We start from the raw sequence: 18,814 nt of genomic DNA, 5'->3' as shown, positions 1-18,814 counted from the left end.
TTTGGACCCACCTGGTCTACATAGAGATTTTGAGGACAGCCAGGGCTACACCCTGTCTCAGAAAAACAAAACCACAACAAAAATGTATGTTAAGAAATTTGCAGGAAGGTTTTTAGAAAGAGACAGAGATGTTTAATTTCATTAACTTCATTATATTTTGATGTGTTTATGTTTTGTTTAGGGTTCAGAAAAGTAGGAATGAGTAAAGAAATACCTTCTCTTAGCATCCATGGAACTTTCTCCAAGATAGATCCTATTCTAGGGCACAAAGCAAGTCTCCACAAATCTAAGAAGATTGGAATAACTGTAAAAAATATGTAGGCTGGAGCAAAGGCTCGGCAGTTACTGTTCTCACAGAGGGTCTCTGCAGAGTTCCCGTCCCTGATTTTAGCACACTCGCAGCTACTTGTAAATCCAGCTCCAGGAGATCCAACACCTCGGGCCTCCACAGCTGTGCACCTGCATGCACAGATTTAAAAATAATGAAAATAAGTTTTAAAAACTGAAAATATAGACTCTTGAAAAGTCAAACAACATACTTTTGATTGATGAAGAAATCTAAAACAACTCAAAAAAGTTCAGAGACTCAAATGAAAATTAAAACACAGTCTACCAAAACCTCTTCAGTACAATGAAAATGGTTGTCTGGACATTTATAGTTACAAGTACATACATTAAAAATATAAGAGAGGCTGCAAATAAGTAATTTAAGGTACCTTGAGGCCTTGGGAAAGTAAAAAGAGAAGCCCCCAATCAGTAGGCAGAAATTAATATTAATTAATTAAATTAGAATAGAAATTTATAGATTGGGACAGGAAACAAACAAAACACAAAACTCAGTGAAACAAAGCAGTGACCCAGGTTGACTGACATAGCAGAGAGTGGGGCGGGGTTAGCTGGAAACTCAAAGATGATTGGTTCCTCAGCCGAGGTTGGAGGGTACCCAGTTTCTGGCCTGTTTCTTCAATGTATTCAATCAGTGTATTTGTTAAGTTGTAGTTGTGTGTCTATGAACAAGACATGCCTGCCCCCCATGACAGTGACACTGTAGGCATGGCAGACCATGAGCCTAGAAGCAAGTGTAAATCAGGCTAACATGACTGCTGCATGTGTTGAAGAGAAAGGGGGCTGATAGGGGAAACGAAGCACTGTTTGTGAGAGAGCACACTTGACTAGAATGCCCTCAGACTCACAGACAGAGTGGAGTCAGCTTCTGGAGTGGGGCATGCTTGGCAGAATGCTTTTGGGTAAGTTAAAGCAGGCCTTCTGTTTGATGAGCTGCATGGATGTTTACCAAGGGGCTTTGGTCCCATAGTCGGCCTGAGAGGGTTGACTCTCATATTCTCTAACAGGGGTCTCAGGAAGTGTCTACCACTTGAGGCTAGCATAGTTCCTGTGGGTTGTCACAGCTTGCTCCACACAACAACCTAGTGTCCTGGAGGTGTTTATCCAGTGACAAGCAGTTACCTCATCTTCCCTTAGGCATGTTCAAAGACTCTGAAGGCCTCAGTGTTTTCTCAGTGGAGCCAGCATTCTTCCCTCAATGGGTCAACTGATTCTCACCCTCAATCCATTTCTACCATAGCTAACTTGTTGGTGAAGTGGTCAACGTAAGCAAGACTGGGAATCGGGTGCTTGAACCTTTCCCTCATCTTCACCCTTGGAAAGTGTTGAGTTCATGTCCTTCTCTGACATCCCAGCCTTTCCACCAAGCTTCAGGCTTCCCACTCTGCCCTGCAGGACCAACTCTCAACCCTGACTGCTGATTGGAAGACAAGAAAAAAAAATAACAACAAACACCTGTGTTCAGGACTGTTTTAAACGCCCCCCCCCTCGTTATTACCTCTTATGTGCAGCCCAGGTGAGAACTGTCACTGGTCACACCTCATTTAGCCATCCCTCTACTCCCAGTCAACACTGAGGACTCCTGACTTGGCTGGGTCTTCCCAGACCTCTAGACTAGACGCTTGCCCACAGGTACCTATTATCACTGACTGTCTTAATTACTTTTCCATTGCTGTGATAAAACGCCGTGACCAAGGCAACTTATAAAAGTGTTCACTTGTGCTCACTGTTTCAGAGGGTTAAGGTCGATCATGGAGAGGCATCTTGACAGCAAGCAGTAGGCATGTTGGCTGGAGGAACAGCTGTGAGCTCACGTCTTGATTCCCAAATAGGAGAGAGAGAGAGAGAGAGAGGAGAGAGAGAGAGAGAGAGAGAGAGAGAGAGAAGCAAAGCTTACTGAGAATGGCATTGGCTTTTGAAACACCAAAGCTTGCTCTAGTGACACACCTGCTCTAATAAGGCCACACCTCCTAATCCTTCCCAAACAGTTCCACCAAGTAGAAAACAAGTATTCAAATATATGAGCCGGGAGGATCATCCTCTTCAGTGCACACACAAACCCAACGTCTTCCCTCCAATGTGCTCCTACACTACACCAGAATCAAGTACTGTGCTCAAACCAGAAACCTGACCTGTGTTCTTGACCTCTTCCACCCCCTTCATCACACCTTGCATCCATCCTGTCTGCCTCAACATCCTTCACACATGCGTCCTTATCTGGTGTTTGCATAAGTTCACACTATCTCCAGTGCCCCTCCCAACCTTTGTTAAATTCCTAGCTCCTTTCAAGGTCTATAACAGTCTTTGTTAGGCGCCCTCCTGGAGGTCTGTCACTTGGCTGGCCCGTCTTCCTCATCTTAACCTTGCCGTCAGAGCCTGGCCTCCTTGACATGGGCAACTCCATGAGGAAGATAAACTTTTCACCTGCCACCTTCCTCCCTGACCTGATCATGTCAGTCATTCCAAGACCTCACATGGCCCTTTCCTCTGGAAGTCTGTTCCTGGAGGTCTGGAAGTCCGTTGTAGTGTTCTCAACCTTCCTGATGCTGCAACCCATATATATATAGTTTCTCATACCATAAAATTATCTTGCTGTTACTTCATTAATAAGTAATTTATTAGCCTAGCCGTAATTTTGCTACAGTTATGAATCATAATGTAAATATCTGATGTTTAGGATGTCTGATATATGACCCCTGCAGGGGTTGAGACCCCCAGGTTGAGAACCACTGGTTTGTTGATCATGTCCAACACAGTCTGTTCTTGCTTGCTCTGCTGTGCTGCCCGTCCCCATGCATCTCAGATTCCCTCTTTCTCTTTCTTGTTCTCAGCATGTAGTGGACACTTGAACAGTAACTTTGAACAGAACCGTGGTAATGTCAGAACGGCTAGAGACAGTACAGTAATTAAAAGAGCCTGACCTGGAAACTGACCTGGAAGCCGTATCTTCCATTTGACATTTTTAGCTTTTTTTTTTTTTGAGTTACAGATTATAAAAAATAAAGATGCCTAATTGCTTCATATTTGTACAAAATTGAGAGAAATGTGGTTTTCCATGTAAAATTATTGTCTTAGCTTATTTAGAGGGCACTAGAATGTTCTTTCTATCCCAGTCCCAGAGGGAGGGAAGAAGAGGAGACTGGAGGACATAAGGAAATACAGAACCGCGGACAGATCTTGAATAGGGAATTACTCATGTGCTCGGTTGGTGAAGCGTGGGTTGCGAGCTTTGTGTCTGACATGATGCACTCGCCTTCCGACCATCACCGTTGCCCGCCTTAGACCATCATGTTTTACAGTGTTTGTAAATTACCAACATTTTCATTTAAAGAAAAAAAGTACTTCCTGCCTTTTAAATAAATGTTAGCATCTCCTATAAATAGACTGCACTCACCACAAAGAGGAGTGATAATTCCCAGCATGGAGTCGCCAATCTTAAAGAACCTAACTGTCCTCTTCTCTCCTGTCAGTTACATTGTTTCTGGAGTTTTGGAAGCGGCGCCAGGCAGAGCTCGAGTATGAATGGGACACTGTTGAGCTGCAGCAAGAGGAGCAGGCCCGGCCGGAGTACGAGGCCCAGTGCAATCACGTGGTGATAAACGAGATCACACAGGTACGTGTCTGTGCTGCTGCAGTGCTCTCCCTGTAGGTTCTCTGCACAGTGATGCAGTGAAGCACTCCCCCTGCAGGTTCTCAGCACAGTGATGCAGTGCAGCACTCTCCCTGCAGGCTCTCAGCACAGTGATGCAGTGCAGTGCTCTCCCTGCAGGCTCTCAGCATAGTGATGCAGTGCAGTGCTCTCCCTGCAGGTTCTCAGCACAGTGATGCAGTGCAGTGCTCTCCCTGCAGGCTCTCTGCATAGTGATGCAGTGCAGCACTCTCCCTGCAGCCTCTCAGCATAGTGATGCAGTGCAGTGCTCTCCCTGCAGGCTCTCAGCATAGTGATGCAGTGCAGTGCTCTCCCTGCAGCCTCTCAGCATGGTGATGCAGTGCAGTGCTCTCCCTGCAGGCTCTCAGCATAGTGATGCCGTACAGTACTCTGCCTGCAGTGGTTCACAACATGATCCACCAGGCCATCATGGGGCTTGAACAGTGCAGATGCCTGAGCTCATTGCAGCACCACTGAGGTGCTGAGTACCCAGATGTGTCTGGACACGGCTTAGGACAGTATACACAGGTGACCATTGTGGCCCCTCTTTTACAGTAACAGTATATTTTAGAGAGTGACAATGGCATAGTTGTTTAAGGAAGCTACGTTGGCATGTACAGATGAGTCTCAGTTGTCACAGGCAACTTTGCAGTCAATTTTCATCCTGTGCTAGCTTAGCTGTCCCTCTGTCTTTGCTCAGTCTCAGTCACTGGCCCACCTTCTGGTTGCGCAGTACACAGAAAATATGGTGAGTCTTATTAAAGTCAGAAGGGGTTGAAGGATAGGAATGCATATTGTCCTACTATGTGCCAGCACTGTGTGATACATCTGACGCTGGAAGAGTCTATCTATTGTAACTACTGCTGTCAAAAGAAGATATCTCCCTCTACATCCTCAAACACCCAACAGGTGATTTCTGGGTGATATTTGCAGTATTTCTGTCAACACAGGGAATTCTGAGCTGTTCTTAGTCATCAGTGTGGGAATCTGCTCCCACAGAAGGTTTTGAAAAGGAGCTACTGCTCCTAGAAGGAAAATTCTTTTACCAAGTGTCTGAAATGTACCCAGCTGTAATTTTCTAAGTTAGCACCCCCTAGATTTTCAGAATGTGGGTGCTATAAAGGGTGAGGGGTACATAAGCATCCTCATTTTATAAATAGCATAGCTGGTAACATTTGTCTCTTGGGATGCAGGGAGCCCTCATTCTGAATAATGACTGCTGTTTGCTAGAGAGGACAGGGCAGTGCCTCAGAGTAGATATTCCAGTATGAAAGCCGTAATTCAGGCAATGATGAAGCCTCCAGGGAACCTGAGGGGGAGATGGTCTGGCCACTTAAAATGGTCAGCTAATGAACTAAACCCCCAGTGAAATGTTATTTGCTAAAAATTTCAGAATGAAATCTCACTGTCCTTTATTCCTCGTTTCTCCTTTGTTGCCTTGTGCATCCTCCTGGCTTAGAGGGCAGAGTCCTGTGTTGCTGGCATTGCAGGCTTAAGCTCAGATCCTAACCCAGCAGCTTATGGGCTGATGGATCCTGGTTCTGTGCCTCAGTTCCCTCATCTATGAAATGGAAGTGTTAGATTTCAGTGTTGCTCTACTGAGGGTTGCTTGGGGTGGGGGTGGGGCACATCTAAAGGTCACTTAGGAGAGTATAGCACAGAGTGAGGGCCAACTAAGGCGGCACATACCTGGTGCTACAGTCTGGCTGTTCTTCCAAGAAAATCAGGGAGAGTCTTGTTTTTCTCTCTTGGTAAATTATAAGATGGGAATCCTCCAGAAATTCATTATTGTACTACCTTAATATGTAAAACTTGACCCAAATCCACGGATCTGAGAGCTGAGAGCATTTGTCAGGTAAGTCAAGGGCCCTGAGTTCAGTATACAACACCAAAACAAAGCAGCACTGAACATGGCTTCTGTGTCTGTCTGAGATCATTAACTAACGACGTAGTCATGTGTGAGAACAGTATGCTAGCAAGCTAGGGTTTGTTTTTAAGTGTAAGATCTGTTGACACATGCAGAGATAGCAGCTCTGTTGGTGTTGCCCCCTTGACCAGCCATTTCTATTCACCAGGAGGAGGAACGTATCCCATTTACTACCTGTGGGAAGTGTATCCGGATCACCCTCTGTGCCAGCGCTGTCTTCTTCTGGGTAAGAAACTGTCTCAAGCCTATGTTTGAGTAACTGTTTAATTTTTTATTACACGGCAAAGTTTTCAGTATCTCCTTTGAAATACTGAGAGAAGTGCCAGCCAAGTATGGTACCTACCGTGGTCTCATACTGAGAGGCGTGGTTGCCGCATGGTGTCAGAGAGAGAGAGAGAGAGAGAGAGAGAGAGAGAGAGAGAGAGAGAGATGGCTCTGGAGCGCTCCCTGGCTGCCGCATGGAGTATTGCAGGTCAGGGAACCTTCTCCATTGTCCACTGTGGATCTTCTGTTCTCTCTGCTCTGTCCTGTCAGCAGGTCAGGGGTTTCCAGCCATTACTGAAGAGGCATGTAGGAGGCAGTAAGAACTCTAAGAAGTTGCAACAGCAACAACTAGAAGTTTTAAATGTTAGAACTTCCCATAACAAAAAGATATGCCAAAAAAAAAGGCATAAAAACTACAGGAAGGAAAAGAAGTTTTAAAAACAGATTTTAAATGAAACAAAAAAAAATTGCTAAGACCACCAGACTTTACAAACTAGTTCTGTTTGTTATTAATAAAAACATATTAGCTGAGCGGTGGTGGTATACACCTTTAATCCCAGTATTCAGGAGGCAGAGACAGGTAGATCTCTGTGAGTTCAAGGCCAGCCTGGCCTACAGAGCAAGTTCCAGGTCAGCTAGGACTATACAAAGAGAAACTTTATCTCAAAAAACAAACAAAAATACTAATAGTACAATTTAATGACAGCTTTGTTTGGCTTAGGAATAAAGAGATTAAAGAATGTGACGTGGCAGCCAGATCCAGGCTCTGAGGCAGAGAGTTAATGCATGAGGAATGAAGCAGTGTAGATCCTGAGTGAGCTAATGAACAGTGGAAATGCTTGCTGGCTGCTGGGGAAAGGAAGGTCATGGTCGTACTTTGGACCACATGCTGTAACAAACGCCAAAATACCTTTTAAACTGTAAGCCATAAATTAGAAATCAAAAGGAGCGAATGTACTTTCTAGGTCTAAAATCCACTAGCAGTGGAAGACATTTCAGAGAAAAGTCAGATTTTGACACACTGACTTTAAACAAAATACTAGAAGAAATATAAACACACGGAATGCAACACAAGGGCTGATACCTTAGGATAGAGTCCCCACAGCTGCAGGAGCTCAGTAGCAGGTGACAGCACACGTATGCACCAATCAAGGAAAACACAGCAGCCCATATAGGAAAACATGGGGGTGGGGGATGAAATTGCTCATTGTGAGATACTACTCTCCGCCTCTTGGGGGCGCCATGTCGAGGTGACAGGCTGCCATGTCAGCCTCTCCAGCTAGAGCAGGTGATTTTGTTTCTCCATCTTTCCTAGAAAGCAGGTGACTCAGAAAGATTGGTGTATGTTAGCTTAATTTAGCATTTAGAAACTGTTCATCAAGAACCTTCTCAAAGTCCTGAGTAGCCACACTGATGTCATGCCAGTTTTCACAGAGCCAAGACAGGTTAGTTAGTTCATAGTCATCTTGGACGATATAGCAAGATCTTGGTATGAAAGGGATAGGTGTTATGGAGAAGCAAGAATAGTTTCACAGACGTTATCACATTTTATAACACACGTGCATACACATAAGCCTATACACACTTGAACACCACAGCCTAACATGGCCTACTTCAGACTCAGCCAGACAGTGGAGGGCTGCATAGCCTTGTACAGGTTTGCCCATGAAATATCCATGACGTGTAAAACTCTTAAGGTTTGTGATGAATTCAAGGGAAAATCACAGGTGATACAAGAAGTGGTTTTTACTGTGCAAATAAGGAATAGTTCTGAGATAATTTTCCTTTTATTTTCATAGTTATCTTACCAATTTTCTTGATAGTACTTTTTATAATAAAAAGGTTCTTGTCCTTTTTTTTTTTTTAATCGAAGGTGATAAAGCCAATTTCCCTTTAGTGTATATGATAGTGAAATAGAAGTTGAGTTTATCAGTTCCTGAAAGTCAACTCCAGATCTGGGGTATAATTTTGGTGAGGGCTGGTGACTACAACTTAAATACTATCCAGTGGGTACCCAGTCGGCTGAGGGCTTAGGAGAGGTTGATCCTACAGAGGAAGGGCAGCTTCTCTCCCAGAGGGGAAAGGATCCATGTCGGTCCACTGTGGGGCTCTCTACAGTGAGCTTAATCTGAAATAGGTTAGAGTCAGAAAAATGTAAATCTAAGGGGTGAGTGTGCCGTGCTCCACAAAGACCAAGCAAACCGCACAGCCAGTTGTGGGGGCCCCGCAGGTTGTAGCCCTGGAAGGTACAAGGATCTGTTACCCAAGCCAAGGGTGGGGCAGGCCAACTGGGAAGCAGAGCTGCTGAGGTCTGTGTCTGACTCCCACGCTTTTCCCTCCCGTCGGCTTAATCTACAACAAATTCTTACTCTTTCAGCCTGTGTGTTTTTTTTCAGCCTTCTAACCCTGCCTACGGTACAGACTAATTAGAAAATCCACCAGCGAAAGGGTGTTGTTGAGGTTGGCAGTGAGCGCTCCAAGGATGCTCTTGTGATGAATAATTATAAAAGTAACTGGGGGGAGGGGGATTATTAGAAAGGTTTAAATGGCCTGTTTGGAAAAATGCAACGACTCCTTCCGTCAGCATAATACAATTTTTCTCAGCCTTAGCTAATTTACACATGCACGCGTGCGCGCGCGCACACACACACATACACACACGCATACACAATCCTTTTCATTTCACAAGACTTAACTGTGAAAGAGGAAAGGAGATAATGACCGAGAATACAGGGAAGTACAATGCCTTCTCTATATGCAGATTGCACGGCGAGGAAGAATCTGTCTTTTTAACACTTTGGTTGCCATAAGCATAGCTAATACTACGCAGTGCTATCCCTAGGCCTAGGAGAAATATTCTGACCATTGTATGGGAGAGCGAAGCCTGGGCGGTAACCTGTACAGGGTTTCACAGGCTGCGGCAGAGCTGGGGCTTACGTGGAGGAGTCTGTAGTTCTTCTTCCCTCTATGTTGATGTAGAGTGTGTCTTGCTTGGTTTTGGAGTTCTTGTTCTCTGTCGCTCCCCCCACCCCTACCCCCACCCTGGCTCTCATCATGAGCAGTCAGACATGGTTCTAAATTATATCCAAGAAAGAAACCATAAGGGAAAAACAGCTTGAAACAGTCTCTCCGGTGTCTAAATCAGTGGTTCTCAACCTTCCCCGCACTGTGATCCTTTAATACAGTTCCTTGTGTTGCGGTTACTCCCAACCATAAACTTATTTCGTTGCTACTTCATAACTGTAATTTTGGTACTACTATAAAGTATAATGTAAATATCTGATGTGCAGGATATCGAATATGTGACCCCTGTGGGGTCACAACCCCCAGGTTGAGAACTGCTGGTCTAAAGTCTGTGTATCAAGTAAGGAAAGGGCCTTTAAGATACACTTAACACTGGCCAGAGAAAGCAAACCTGTTTACTGAGAAAGTACAATCCTATGTAAGCTCCTTAGAGGGCGCCCCAGTGACCCTGGGAAGCGGGAGTCAGAATACAGCAGGTCCATAGGGCAGGGCTCGTGGAGAGGCAGGTGTGACTGACAGATCAAGAATTCCCGAATGTGAAAACCACGAGAAGCCCTTAAAGCGGAGACCTCCTGCCAGTACCAGCTACCTGGTACCTTGGCCAGTGCTCCAGACAGACCCTGCTGCTGCCCTGGTAATGGCAAAGCCATCCCATGTGGACTCTTAGTGACTGGCTCTTTGATGGGAGGAATGAACTGAAGAAACTCCTACAGACTCCACATCTGACCCATTCAGTGTTGTACAAGGGACACTTTCATTGCTTCTGGGGTCATGAACACGCCTTCTACCTAGGACATCGGTTCTCAACCTTCCTGATGCTGTACTCTTTACACTTCCTCATGTCGTGGTGACCCCCCCCAACCATAAAATTATTTCATTACTACCTCATAACTGTGGTTTTGCTACTGTTATGAATTATAGCGTAAATAACTGACATGCAAGATATCTTCTATGTGATTTCCGTGAAACAGTCACTTCGCTTCCAAAGGAGTCCTAACCTGTGGGTTGAGAACCACTGACCTAGAAGGTTCCTCCACCTTTGTGCTATCTGAAGATAACGCTCCTTTTAACATAGACATTCTTTAGCGGCACTCTCTTAGTTTTACAAGACAATTGCATAGGATGCACAGCAAGCGACACACCACGTCCTCTCTTGCCCGGCACACAGTGTGACCATCCACAGTATCCCACTCAGGTGGATGCTCCATCTTTAGCTTTCAGGTTTCTTCTCACCTCACCCCATTTTCTTTCGTGGCACAAATGTGAGATTTCCCACATGGGGCATGTAAGATTACCGCGTGTAGCTTAGACAGACACATGAGACCTGCCGTCGGTTCCACGGATGGGAGTTTATTTAGGGCAGAGGGCGGGGGAGAGAAACGGGAAGGATGGCGGAGAGGAGAAGAGGAGAGAAGAGAGAAGAGAGGTAGAGGAGTAGAAGCCGGCCATGACCACGTGGAGAGAGGGGGAAGGGAAGGGGGGAGGGCAGAGGGGGCAGAGAACCTGCAGGCACAGGACCGAGGGAGCAAGAGAGAGAGGAGGGGCCAAGCAGCCCCTTTTATAGTGGGCAGGCCTACCTGGCTGTTGCCAGGTGACTGTGGGGAGGAGCTTACCTGGCTGCTGCCAGATGACTGTGGGGGTGGAGTTTAGACAGAATGTTAACAGGGCACCAGCCCTTTCATTATGTGAGCACGGGGCCAGCCCCTGTGCGGCTCTGACTGACTCGTCATCGTCACTGGTGGTTTCAGATCCTGCTCATCATCGCCTCTGTGATCGGGATCATTGTCTACAGGCTGTCCGTGTTCATCGTGTTTTCTGCAACGCTTCCCAAGAACCCCAACGGGACAGACCCAATCCAGAAGTACCTGACCCCACAGATGGCTACATCCATCACAGCCTCCATCATCAGCTTCATCATCATCATGATCCTCAACACGATCTACGAGAAGGTGGCCATCATGATCACCAACTTCGGTGAGGTTCAGCCCGGAAAGCCATTGAGCTGTTTTTCATTCCTGTGGGTTAAAATGGGTAGAAACGGTTGAGTGTTGAGCGTATTGCTCTATCCCATATGGACAGCAAGCCATGTGCATCTTTGTATTTGAAGAGAAAACGGTAGTACTGTCCAAGCTCTGTAAAGCACATCGGGCTGGAGAATATGTTCGGTTACATTGGCTCCTGTGTTCTGCTGCTGAAAGCAAATGGTCTCTTTATTGCGAACAAGCAGAATAGGGTCTCCAGCTGTAAGTGCACGCCTCTGTCGAAGAGAAAACAAACTGCCACACTGGTGGGTGCAGTGCCATCCCCCATGCTGTCTCTGTTAATACAGTTCTCATCAGTGCTGCCTGCTGTAATGAGTGCCGCTTCTGGATGGCTCGCGTCCCAGGCAGCTGCTTCATGGCTCGAGTTAGGGGCTTCCCACACCCTGCATGCATTTGAGTCGTTCTCAAAATGATGGTCAGGGGTCAGACTGGCTGAGATTCCTAGCTAGGAGGACAATCCTTTGTGCTTCCGAAATGCACCTAGCTAGTTATTTCTGCTCCACTGTTTCCAACAGAACCTAGGATTCCAGAAGACAAAAGGACCGTCTTCACTGGGCAATTCAGAGCTGATTTTCTGAGGGGTTGGCCGATTTGCTCAGTGGCCCAGCTCCAGGGTTTGATCCCTAGCACCACAACAAAGATAGCTGAGGGATTTTAGACCAAAACAGTTCTTGCTAATATTTGATAACATAGCATGTATAGGTTTTAAGGAGATGTGTGTGTGTGTGTGTGTGTGTGTGTGTGTGTGTGTGTGTATGTGTGTGTGCACGCTACTTACCATGGAAGATATTGTGTTTATTTAGGAAGAGAACTCATAACAATGTATAAACTCAGAATTAACACAGCAGCTATATTAAGGAATGAAAAGCAGATTAAACTGAAACAGTGTGAATCAGATTTCTTTCAGTGTTATCTGGGGTGTCAGAGTCTTCGATTTGGGTCTCAGAGCTGTTCGAAATGTCAGCGTCTCTCTTGTCGTTGATCTGACCGCAGAACTCCCAAGGACCCAGACTGATTACGAGAACAGCCTGACCATGAAGATGTTCCTGTTCCAGTTTGTCAACTACTACTCCTCGTGCTTCTACATTGCATTCTTCAAGGGCAAATTTGTCGGCTATCCCGGGGACCCGGTGTACTGGCTGGGCAAATACAGAAATGAAGAGGTGAGGAAAAACAGAGGCATGTTACTCTCTCACAGCTGAAGCTGCTGCTTGCTTTCTCTCGGCTACCTAATGAAGAGTGACTTCCCTGTGTCATTCTGAGATATTTTTAGCCAAGAGAACCAATAGAGATGTTAATGTAGCGCTTCTGTGCAAGTTAATACACCTGGGATCTAAATGTTGTTCTCTTTGTAACACACCAGTGTGACCCTGGGGGCTGCCTCCTTGAACTGACTACACAGCTGACGATCATCATGGGGGGAAAGGCAATCTGGAATAACATACAAGAAGTACTGCTCCCGTGAGTACTGCCTAGGTGACCCTGGGTGGCAGGAAGGGGGACAGGCCAGCCCATCCACTGAAATAGTTTACCCATATAGCCATACTTCTGTCTCTAAAACAGATTAGAATCGGTTGAAATTGAAGGCCTCTGGGCAAAAGGTCCAACTGGTCGTTTGTATGTGTTTAATACTTATCTAGAGAGGCTCGGCCAATGGCTCAGTTGTCATGTGCTTTGTGTGTGAACATGAAGACTGGAATTGGAAACCCAAGTACCCAATGTAAAAAGCCAGGCACTGCCATAAACATCTGCACCCTGTGTCAGGGAGGGAGAAACAAGAGAATCCCTGAAGCTCGCTGGCTAGCTAGTGAGCATAGCTCAATTGGGGAGCTCTGGGCTCAAGGGTAAACCATGCCTCAAAGAAGCTAGATGAAGACTGAGGAAGACACATGATGTCAACCCCTGGACTTTACACGCTCGGGCACACAAGTGCACATATGAACACACACAGATGCACACAGTAGTTATAAAAGACCTCCATCTTCATAGCTAACAGAAATCCCACCTGCTGTAGTTTACCTCTCCTAGGTTATCACTGATGGCTGACTAAACAGACCTTTGAGAAAGGGCCCTTGTTAGCGCTGTGAACTAAATATTGCCATAAATTTGTGTAGCATCCCACCCCATGCATCTAGAAGTCATTAATAGTAATGTGTTACATGCCTAATATGTGTCGGTCTCTGCACTAAAAGCTATGTGTTTTCATGTGTATATGTTTATGTGTGCCGGTACATACTTACATAGCTTAATTTCATAAATCTTAATCTCACTTTTGCTAATGAAGATCTGTGGCTTAAAGGGATTAAATGACTTAGCCAGATCACACTGGGAGGGAGAGGTTACAGTGAGATTCAACTCCAGGATCCCATGACTTCAGACTCAGTGTTGTCAAGAACAGACAGCTCATGTGATCCTGGAAACGTTAGAAACAATCACCACAGTAGTTTTTTGAATGATTTCCCTAAAACACTGAGAAAATGGCAGACCATAGTGACTCCCTGATTGTTAGCAAGGGCCCTACTGTGGGATCTGCCCACAGTCCAGCACCCCCTGTATTTTGTGCAAACAGGACACTTGATATAATAGTTTTCCATTGCAATTTAACAAATTATTACAAGCTTAATAGGTTAAAATAGGGTTCTATGTCTTCCAGTCCTAGAGGTCAGAAGTCTGACATGGGTCTCACAGAGCTAACTTCAAGTGTTGGATAGCCAAGGCCTTTCCAGAAGTTCTCGGGTGAATCTGCTTCAGCCTTTTTGGGCCTTGAGGCCACCTGGACCCTTGCCTTGGGATTCAGCCTGTCAAAGTTCTGCCCCACTCTGTGGGTCTCAGCCCTCACTAAGTCATCCAGAATGGCCTCCTGTACTGTAGCTGATACTTTCCTGGACCTGCCGCTCTTCAGATCTTCTGGAGGCCTGCAGGGAACCTCCTTGGGAGGCTGTCCTGACCATACACTTCCTTTTTCAAAGGACTTTCTGGCTTCCATTTTTTCTTTCACGAAACTTCTGGTCACCCACAGGAGTTTTTGAATGGTTTCCCCAAAACACTGAGAAAATGGCAGACCATAGTGACTCCCTGATTGTTATTTGCCTCCTCTGTGATCTGGGCCAACACCAACAGAGTCCTCTCTCCTTAATGTCCTCCAGCATTGAGGACTTAGGAAGGATTTTAATTCAAAAACGTAAATTCTTTGTAACGCCTTTTATCCCACTGTGCAGTGGGATGGACTTGCTTAGAACTCTCCACTGGTGCAGGGTGGTACCCTTGCATCCTTCCCTGTGCTGTCTCACCACACACAACCCCTGCCACATACAACTCCCACCTCTTCTTCTGCCCTAAATCTTTGCCTCCCTCATTGCCTGGTTTCTGTTCATTCTCTCTGAGGCTTTACCCACCCTCTTCAGCATGACCCGTCAAGGCCCTTCTCAAAGCAAAGACAACACTCCCATCCCAGGAAGGGATTCCAGCTCTAGCAGCAAGATAACTTTAATCCTGCGGCACAGAAAACAACCCTTCCTTTCATCAGGTTCATATTTGTGTTTTTCCAGATAAGTAAAAGTAGGTCATGTGCAAATCATGCCGTTTCAATATGAAAATGTATTTTAAAAAAAAAAAAACTTTAACTCATTCTTAGACAACTAAGGGAGCATTTTCTGAGCCAAGGAGGTTGGTTTAACACTAAATTTTTTGATTAAGCAACTGCTTGGCAGTGAGCTGTCTTCTGAGCTTTAAAAGTTAGGGGGTAGGGTGTATTTTCTAAATTAATTGTGAGCAATTGAAATGTGACCTGCAGCACCTCCCCAGTCTGTCCATGTTTTGACTTCAGGTAAGCTTATTGTTAACAGTCACAGAGATTTCTATTCTGGCTGAAGATGCTGACGTCATATTTTTAATTCTCTTCCACTGGCTGGAAACCCGAGACTGCTGAGTGTCAGTCAGGGCAGCCTCCCTGGGGCTGCTGCTCTGTGTGGGCCAGTTCCCTGCTTCCACACAGAATCTAGTACAGTGGGGTGTCCATTACCTCTGCTTCCCAGACCCTCACTCTTCTGAAGAGTGTCAGAGCAGAGGAAGAGCCATCCCAGTTCCTTTCCTATGAGGTTGCTATGCCAGTGGAACACAGTCAAAAGGACATTTGACCAGAGTTTCTTAGAGTTGGCCGTTTCAGGCCCACACTCTTCATTCAACACAGATTCCTAGACTAAGCTGAGCCTACAGCTAGACTGGTCCCCAGTACAGAGCAGGTGCTGGGCATGAGACCCTGAGTGTTGCCTTGGCCTCATCTGCAGAGTGTCAATAAATGAGATGGCGTGTTGTTGGAGCCAGGGAATGGCAGCCTAGTGATCATCCCAGCACGGATGTTTGAGACAGTCTAGGGATTTTCTTTTTTCTTCCCCAAAGATGATGTTAACATTAAGTAATGAAAACCCTAAAAGACGGAGAACATTAGTGCCCTTAGGTGTTCAGCTGGGGGATGGCTGTCACATTTCTTTCCCTCTGTGTATCTCTTATCTTTTCAAAATAACAATGCATTTATATAACAAGAGAAGATACTATAGTAAAGCAAACCTCCTCAAGAGGGGCTGCCACAAGGCCTCCCTAGCCATGCTGACCCTTCACAGGAACTTTGAATTTGGGTGTGAAATATTCAGGTCCTGGTGGCGGCTTCTGGGTGGGATGTACTAAATGGAAATAATGGTATCTGGCTCTAGTGTCATACAAGGCCAGAGAAAATGAGATACAAAGTTTTATCACGTGCTTTGTTAACGTTACAGTAAATTTGTACAGGAGTTACTTTGTAACCTCTGCTTCTAGTCTTGACCAGGGAGGGAAAGGATCTGTTGCTTTTTTTTTTAAAGTTCTATGGTGTCATTCCCATGTGTAGTCAAGGTTGAGATCTGGCTCCAGAGTCACAGTCCAGTTTTGTTGTTGTTGTTTAAAAAAAATCAAAGACTCAGAAGATGGATGAGTCTCTACTGCAGATGACTAGTAATTCGACTCAGGAAAATGGAACAATAGGCTTAGTCTTTAGCTCCTAAAGCCAGGCAGAGAGTCATCTACTGTGGCCTACGGCGCGTGGGAAGACAGCATGAGAGGACGGAGAAGGATCTGCTGAGTTAGGTATTTACCAGGACAGAAGATGTATTGGGAAGCCCAGAAGAAAAATGCTTGCTTTTTCTAGGCCATAGACAGTGTTCAGAAAAGGCCGGGGAGTGGGAGGCGGAACAAACAAACCAACAGAGAGCAAGCCCTTATTTATCACAATTTGATGTCACCTATGGTAAGAGCTCCTGGGATGGCTGCAGTGTTGAAGATTCTAGGGCATCTCCAGATCTTTGGGTTGGCATACAGGAGGCTTTGCTGTCTACAAACAATGACATCTTTAAGCAGGAGCTGTCAGTCCACATGGCCTGGTGTCTCCAAGCCAAGATTCTAATCATAGCCCCGCATTCAGTGGCCTCCGCTTGCTAGTTCATATTGATGAGCAGGAGGTCCCACAAGTGTGGGGAAGCGTGCTGGCCCCTTTTCCCTGTCTGGATTCCCATTAGTCCTGACATCAGCCCTGGCTAGTAGACATCCCACCGGCACATTTTAACTCTACCAGAATATCTGGTATGGGTTTCAGGATCTTCCAAGTCTGAGTTCCTCCACTTGCCACTCCAGAGGATGTGAGAAGAGACGGGGAAGCCAGGACCATGTTCTGTGGAAGAGGGTCTGCCCTGAGTGAGGACTCACTGGTAGTCAGTGGAGGCTGCTGGGAGACCACCAGTAGGAGGAAGGCCAGCACAGTGAGTCAACTCCTGTCAGCCTCACATTTTAAACACTTGGTGGGTTTGAGGAACAGGTGACGGGCTGCACCAGTTTGTAGCATTTGTCTTTAGAGTCCCGTGATGGGTCCTCATTGTCAGAAATTCAGACCCACACAAACCTATTGTCTAAGGAACCAAAATGCAGGAGATGCTTGTGCCTGTACTTGAAGCCAGCTGTCACTTGAGGAGGTGGAGTTTGTCACAGGTGCATGGCCGATTCTGTTGCCATCTCAGATCTGTTTTCAAGGCAGATTGCTAGGAAGAGGGCAAGCATTTTTCAGGGACAGAGAAGCATGGTGTTCAAAAGGAGCAAAGGCTGGAAGGCAGCCATATGCAGTGATGCCCAGGGCATGCTCTGCACCCTCCTCTGGAGAAGGATCGTCTCTTCTGTTGTCCTCAATTTGTTTGGTGTGAGGCAGTCTGAGGCCTATTTTATCATTTTTGTGCGTTGTATTCTAAGTAGCCCCTCACTTCCCTTAGCTAAGAACACCGCAATCCCCCACCACTGGTCTCAGAGATTCCACAGCAGTGCACTGGCCTTGCTTCCTACTTTCTGAGATCACAAGAGCCTCTGTGTTGTGCTGGGAAAGGCAGGTGTCATCCCACATCAGGCTGTCTGTCGTCACTAGGTCCCCAGCCTGGAGGCTCTTGCCCTGATGCTCAGCCTTCTGGCTCCTTCAGAACCTCACATTTACTATCATAAGGTGACCATCTGTCATGGTTTGTACGTGCTTGACCCAGGGAGTGGCACTCTTAGGAGGTGTGTCCTTGTTGGAATAGGTATGTCATTGTGGGTGTGGGCTTTAAGATCCTCATCCTAGCTGTCTGGAAGTCACTCTTCTACCAGTAGCCTTCAGATGAAGATGTAGAACTCTCAGCTTTGCCTGCACCAGGCCTGCCTGGATGCTACCATGTTCCCACTTTGATGGTAATGGACGGAACCTCTGAACCTGTAAGCCAGCCCCAATTAAATATTGTCCTTATAAGAGTTGCCTTGGTCATGATGTCTGTTCACAGCAGTAAGACCCCAACTAGGACATCATCCCCGGTTCTCCCTACACACTATTACAAACAGAACTTGTCTACACCAGCTAGGACTAGTTTGTGCCGCTGTCTTCCTTCTTACTATTTCGCTGAAAATTTTCATGCTGAAAAAAAAAATATTTTGAATGATTAGACGGAAAAAAAATGGGACAAACTGAAGATGTTTAACATGCAGAAGAGAAACTAATTTCTTGGGAAGATTACGTTTATTTAGCTTTGAGACAGAAAGAAAGACTTCATGATGCGGGTCTGACAACGCGCGTTCTAATTTATAATTTGATCTTTCTGACAGATGGGTTATGAATCTAATTGGACGATATAAAAGAGTCTCGGGATCAGAAAAGATAACTCCACGGTGGGAACAGGATTACCATCTGCAGCCCATGGGCAAGCTGGGCTTGTTCTATGAGTACCTTGAGATGAGTAAGTCTTCTGCAAAGGATGTTGGGATATGTGTCGGAGTTGAAAAGCACCTGTTATTGAGCCACAGAATTATTTAGCGTGTTGGTGTGAAGAGCGGTGTGTTTTTCTTTACCGGGATAAAATTATATGGTAGAGAGGAAAAAAAATAATCAAAGCTTTCAGATATGATGGCTGTGTGTGGTGTTGTTAATGTTTATGTTGTTCAAAGCTAGGGATTTATTATCGTGCAGTGAGATGGAATTTTCTTTGACGTATGACTTTACCGTGAGTCCTCAGAGTGTTCTGGCTG

At 45.8% G+C, this 18,814-nt stretch overlaps 1 protein-coding gene across 2 annotated transcripts in view; it reads left to right on the top strand.

Annotated features, from left to right (window-relative positions):
• Ano6 (anoctamin 6) overlaps positions 1-18,814 on the top strand; it is a 184,952-nt gene that overhangs the window by 147,673 nt on the left and 18,465 nt on the right. For both annotated transcript variants that reach the window (XM_028789340.1, XM_028789341.1), the window contains 6 exons: positions 3,816-3,958; positions 6,070-6,147; positions 10,958-11,183; positions 12,245-12,414; positions 12,615-12,712; positions 18,395-18,525. In XM_028789340.1, coding sequence (XP_028645173.1) covers positions 3,816-3,958; positions 6,070-6,147; positions 10,958-11,183; positions 12,245-12,414; positions 12,615-12,712; positions 18,395-18,525 — 846 coding nt within the window. The remainder of the gene's footprint in view (positions 1-3,815; positions 3,959-6,069; positions 6,148-10,957; positions 11,184-12,244; positions 12,415-12,614; positions 12,713-18,394; positions 18,526-18,814) is intronic.

The sequence above is a fragment of the Grammomys surdaster genome, unplaced genomic scaffold (assembly GCF_004785775.1).
Source record: "Grammomys surdaster isolate TR1022 unplaced genomic scaffold, NIH_TR_1.0 125818, whole genome shotgun sequence".
NCBI lineage: Eukaryota > Metazoa > Chordata > Mammalia > Rodentia > Muridae > Grammomys > Grammomys surdaster.
Note: the sequence above shows the minus strand (reverse complement) of the source record. Positions and strands in the feature narration are given on the sequence as shown.